At 44.0% G+C, this 6055-nt stretch overlaps 1 protein-coding gene across 2 annotated transcripts in view; it reads left to right on the top strand.

The window, feature by feature from the left end:
* The first annotated feature begins 2049 nt into the window (after positions 1-2049).
* The window catches only part of LOC124007381 (dixin-like), a 100155-nt gene continuing 96149 nt past the window's right edge, over positions 2050-6055 (top strand). For both annotated transcript variants that reach the window (XM_046317885.1, XM_046317884.1), the window contains exon 1: positions 2050-2311. In XM_046317885.1, coding sequence (XP_046173841.1) covers positions 2249-2311 — 63 coding nt within the window. In that variant the 5' untranslated portion in view covers positions 2050-2248. The remainder of the gene's footprint in view (positions 2312-6055) is intronic.

Below are 6055 nucleotides of genomic sequence, written 5' to 3'. Positions count from 1 at the left end.
GTGTTTTATGTGTTCTGATTTGATACCTGTCATGTGTTTTATGTGTTCTGATTTGATACCTGTCATGTGTTGTATATCTGTGTTTTGATGTGTGTGCTTAGCCCCCTCCTGTACTCCTTGTTCACCCATAACTGCATGGCTATGCACGCCTCCAATTCAATCAAGTTTGCAGATGACAATACAGTAGTAGGCTTGATTACCAACGATGACAAGACAGCCTACAGAGAGGAGGTGAGGTCTCTAATAGTGTGGTGCCTGGAAAACAACCTCTCACTCAATGTCAACAAAACAAAGGAGATGATCCTGGACTTCAGGAAACAGCAGAGGGTGCACCCCACTATCCACATCGACTGGACAGCAGTTGAGAAAGTGGAAAGCTTCAAGTTCCTCAGTGTATACATCACTAAAATAGTGATATATCATAATAATTTCCTCCAACAGTCGCATTGACTTTAAATGGTTTAACTTGGGTCAACGTTTCAGTTAGCCACCCACAAGCTTTCCACAATAAGTTGGGTGAATTTTGGCCCATTCCTCCTGACAGCTGGTGTAACGGAGTCAGGTTAATAGGCCTCCTTGTTCGCACACACTCTTTCAGTTATGCCCACAAATTTTATAAAGGATTGAGGTCAGGGCTTTGTGATGGCCACTCCAATACTTTGACTTTGTTGTCCTTAAGCCATTTTGCCACAACATTGGAAGTATGTTTTAACTTTAACTTTTGCCTCAACTTTGGAAGTAAGCTTGGGGTCATTGTCCATTTGGAAGACCCATTTGCCACCAAACTTTAACTTCCTGAGTGATGTCTTGAGATGTTTCTTCAATATATCCACATCATTTTCCATCCTCACGATGCCATCTATTTTGTGAAGTGTCAGGTAGCTAGCTAGTTAACAATAGCTGGCTAGCTAGTTTTATAGTTTGGTAATTTAGCTTCAGAATTTTGGCTGCATTCCAAACATGTAAAAGACACACCCTCTCCCCTCAGCCCTCAAATTAAGTAAATTAACACTTCAAATCACATATCACAAGGTGTGATGAGTGTAGGGCGAGGGAAGAATGAATGATTTTCAATGGATCGCCCTTGCCCAGAAATTCATCACTCATTTGTCCAGCGATTGTGTTTTCAGTCATCATGAAACCACCTGTAGCTGTTGTTTATGCTTTATATGTATTACAGTCAATTATGATTGCATTTCATATCTTGGCTAGAAGGCAATGCATCCGCAGACATGAAATACTAGCCATCCTAGACTATATCAGGTTAATTGAAAATTACAATGTGTGATGTCAGGGAAATTTGTATTCGCTAGCTAACGTTTCCAATAGCTACCCAAACAAAAACATAATTACTTTTAGGTTGTTTTTGCCATGTCCATTAGTAGCAACATTTCTAACTTATTTACATTCGATTTTACATAAACTTGTATGTTGACTTCTCCATATTGATGTTGGTTTTACATTTTGGCTGATTTTCTTAGCGGATGTACAATCATTGCAAATTTAATTATGAGGCGTTTCAGGCCCTGGGTGAAAATAATTATACACTCGATCACAAACCAGGGCTGAGGAGCTAGAAATGTCCAACTTCCCTTGTTGGGTAATTATTTGGAAGGACTGCAAAGATGGCTGCGGGGATTCCCTCAAGGCCACAATGTGAGGGTAAGTGGAGGAGGGTGTGTCTTTTATGTGTTTGAAACGCAGCCATTATCTCACATGCCAAAAATGCAGCTGTGTTGATTAAGTTCGACACTTTCCAGGCCACCGGAGTTTGACACTTGACGACAGTTTGCATTGAATTGTGGGTCATACCAACCCCATAATATCAAAGTACTTCACTAGCCACATCGGGGGCAACCTTTGTGATTTAGGACCTCCGCCGAGGATAGAAATCAAACAGCATCCGTTTTCTAGGGGCCGAGGGAGGAAGTGACGTTTTTGGGCTTTAGCCGAGACTGTTCTCGGGATCCGCCCGCTGTAACCATGGCGACAAGGACGCGGAGGCCCGCGCCTGCGCAGTGGTTCTCTCTGTATCCCGTTTCAGGAGCAGAGAGAATGCTGGAAGCGAGAGGCTAATGTTGTTCTCACGTTTTCCCACGGGAGATGTAAATGTATGATGTCTCAGATAGCTAACCGTTAACTTTACCCAGTGCAGCTTCCTCATCTGGTACACTTGCTTTGTATGTTCTCTAGCGGTAGTTTAACATAACGTCTCCCGGTTCGGGTGTGTCCGGTTGCAGAAGGAAGGATGAAGGCGTCTCTCTCTAAAGGCATCCGGCTGGACGCTGTTCTCCGGGAGGGCTTCAACGAGGTACCGTTACAACCGAGATACCACTACCGTGCTGGGAGAGTCGTGTGTGCTTGTTTCTGTCTGTAAGATTATTGGGGCTCTTTCTTAGCTAAGTTACTCTCCTCTAGCTTGTTAAGTAGTTAGTTAGTTAGTCTAGCTGGTTGGTTTAGTAGATCAGTAGAGGTTTAGTTCTGGGTCTGTTTTCAGGGTTCAGAAGTCAGCCTGATGAGACTAAAGCAGTGTCGCGACCCTGGGAACTGCAGTGGGGTCGCGACATTATTCTATAGGACAATATAAAAAGGTTGTTGAGAAAGATAATTTGAAAGAAAATGTTAATGAGTAAATGCATTTGTTTTATTTTCATTTTGATAAGAGATGAAAATGCAATGCAAAGTTAACGTTATTTGTTGATGTAAAAATCTACATGACCGATTTTAAGCTTGTCATTAGATTTGGGGTGGGGTGGGAGTGCAATAAATTATTTGGGAAAAAATTGGGTCCCCAGAAATGATTGGGGGGAAATGGGGTCCCTGCTGAAAAAGTTTGAATAACACTGTTTCAATCTATCAACACCAAACCAACGGTTCAGACTGGCCCAACTTAGATTTCTTGTTAACAAAGGCTGAGGGCTGACATTTACATTACATTTAAGTCATTTAGCAGACGCTCTTATCCAGAGCGACTTACAAATTGGTGCATTCACCTTATGACATCCAGTGGGACAGTCACTTAACAATAGTGCATCTAAAACTTAGGGGGGGTGGGGTGAGAGGGATTACTTAACCTATCCTAGGTATTCCTTAAAGAGGTGGGGTTTCAGGTGTCTCCGGAAGGTGGTGATTGACTCCGCTGTCCTGGCGTCGTGAGGGAGTTTGTTCCACCATTGGGGGGCCAGGGCAGCGAACAGTTTTGACTGGGCTGAGCGGGAGCTGTACTTCCTCAGTGGTAGGGAGGCGAGCAGGCCAGAGGTGGATGAACGCAGTGCCCTTGTTTGGGTGTAGGGCCTGATCAGAGCCTGGAGGTACTGAGGTGCCGTTCCCCTCACAGCTCCGTAGGCAAGCACCATGGTCTTGTAGCGGATGCGAGCTTCAACTGGAAGCCAGTGGAGAGAACGGAGGAGCGGGGTGACTGGGGTGACTTGGTTGATTGATTGGTTGATAGGCTGTTGGTCGACCTAGATTTCTTTAGTCAAGCAGTAGCAAAAAATAAATAAAAACAACATGTTACATTACATAACAACAATGGTGAATCATTAATAAATATTATTTTATGCAGCGTTGGATAGTGGTCGCTGTCCATGGTTCTGAAACACATCAGTGTACTGTTGAATTGGTACCTTTTCCTAGACCCCTCAAACTCAAATCTGGACCTCGAAGCCAGTTCCACTGCATTTTTTAATTGTGCATTTATCAGGTAAAAACAGAAAACCAGCAGGCTCTGGACCTGGTAGGGTAAGACTTGAGTATCCCTGTCCTAGACCATGTTGTGCATAATAGTGAACCAGCATATTGGTGTTGAGAACAATGAGGCAGCAGTGGAGTTAGGAGGCGAGGAAACAGCCATTTCCTTAAATTGTCTAAGAAAAGTGATGAGAGAGGAAACCATAACTTAATTAGGTCTAGAATCAATAGTCTAACGGTTAAAATGTGCCTGGCTTTATAAATCACCTGTATTTTTCTACAGAAATAAGACAGATCCTGCTTCTGTTGCCTGTTTGAGTGTTTGTTCAATAGCCTACTGATTCCCTGAGCACCAAGACTCACACAACCACAACATGTTGGATAAACAAGTTCACAAATGTGGCTGTTTTTAGTCTTTGCTGAAATAAAGGCTTTCCTTTTTGTCTTGTCAGAACAGCTTCTCTGGTATTATCTATCATTTATTTAGTGTTGTTGACACTGATTCAAATTGTCATCAATATAATATTTATAATAATAATAATAATCTCCTCTTTCTTGATCTCCTTCAGATTGTTAGTTTTTAATAGTAGTAGACTTAGTATAGAACCAATATGTCATTATCATTAGTAGATTTAGTATAGAACCACCATGCCACATCTGTTCCTGGTTCTACATTTTTGAATGGGGCATGCTTATTTAAGATGGTGTGGAAGGCACTTATAAAGAATAACCAGGCATCCTCTACTGACAGGATGAGGTCAATATCCTTCCAGGATACCCGGATCAGGTCGATTACCGTAAAATGTTTACTTATAATCCCTTAACCAACAGTGCAGTTCAAGAGGAAGAAAATATTTACCAAGTAGTCTAAAATAAAAGTAAACATAAAAAGTGACACATTAAGAATAACAATTACGAGGCTACATACAGGGGGCATCGGTACCGAGTCAGTGTGCAGGGGTACAGGCTAGTTGAAGTCATTAAGAATAACAATTACGAGGCTACATACAGGGGGCATCGGTACCGAGTCAGTGTGCAGGGGTACAGGCTAGTTGAGGTCATTAAGAATAACAATTACGAGGCTACATACAGGGGCATCAGGGGTACAGGCTAGTTGAGTCAGTGTGCAGGGGTACAGGCTAGTTGAGGTCATTAAGAATAACAATGACGAGGCTACATACAGGGGGCATCGGTACCGAGTCAGTGTGCAGGGGTACAGGCTAGTTGAGGTCATTAAGAATAACAATTACGAGGGTACATACAGGGCATCGGTACCGAGTCAGTGTGCAGGGGTACAGGCTAGTTGAGGTCATTAAGAATAACAATGACGAGGCTACATACAGGGGGCATCGGTACCGAGTCAGTGTGCAGGGGTACAGGCTAGTTGAGGTCATTAAGAATAACAATTACGAGGCTACATACAGGGGCATCGGTACCGAGTCAGTGTGCAGGGGTACAGGCTAGTTGAGGTCATTAAGAATAACAATTACGAGGGTACATACAGGGCATCGGTACCGAGTCAGTGTGCAGGGGTACAGGCTAGTTGAGGTCATTAAGAATAACAATGACGAGGCTACATACAGGGGGCATCGGTACCGAGTCAGTGTGCAGGGGTACAGGCTAGTTGAGGTCATTAAGAATAACAATTACGAGGCTACATACAGGGGGCATCGGTACCGAGTCAGTGTGCAGGGGTACAGGCTAGTTGAGGTCATTTGTACATGTACCCGTAGGTGGGGGCAAGTGCATTGGTAACAAACAAACAGCGAGTAGCAGCAGTGTACAAGGGGTGGTGGTGGGGGGGGGTCCTAGACTTGGTGATCCGGTACCACTTGCCGTTTGGTAGCAGGGAAATTTCCTGGGCTTTCCTCTGACACGCCTATTATAAAGGTCCTGGATGGCAGGACGCTTGGCCCCAGTGATGTAATGGGCCGTTCGCACTACCCTCTGTAGCGCCTTACGGTCAGATGCCGACAGTTGCCATACCAGGCTGTGATGCAACCGGTCAGGATGCTCTTGATGGTGCAGCTGTAGATCCTTTGAGGATCTGAGGACCCATGCTAAATCAGTCTCCTGAGGCGGAAAAGGTTTTGTCTTGCCCTCTTCACGACCGTCTTGGTATGTTTGGACCATGTTAGTTCGTTGGTGATGTGGACACCAAGGAACTTGAAACTCTCAACCAGCTCCACTACAATGTTAATGGGAGCCTGTTGGGCCCACCATTTCCTGTAGTCCACGATCAGCTCCTTTGTCTTGCTCACATTGATGGAGAGGTTGTTGTCCTGGCACCACACTGCCAGTTCTCTGACCTCCTCCCTATACAGTCATTGCCAAATGTTTTGAGAATGACACATATATATATATT

This window comes from Oncorhynchus gorbuscha, linkage group LG20, assembly GCF_021184085.1.
Source record: "Oncorhynchus gorbuscha isolate QuinsamMale2020 ecotype Even-year linkage group LG20, OgorEven_v1.0, whole genome shotgun sequence".
NCBI classification, from domain to species: domain Eukaryota; kingdom Metazoa; phylum Chordata; class Actinopteri; order Salmoniformes; family Salmonidae; genus Oncorhynchus; species Oncorhynchus gorbuscha.
Note: the sequence above shows the minus strand (reverse complement) of the source record. Positions and strands in the feature narration are given on the sequence as shown.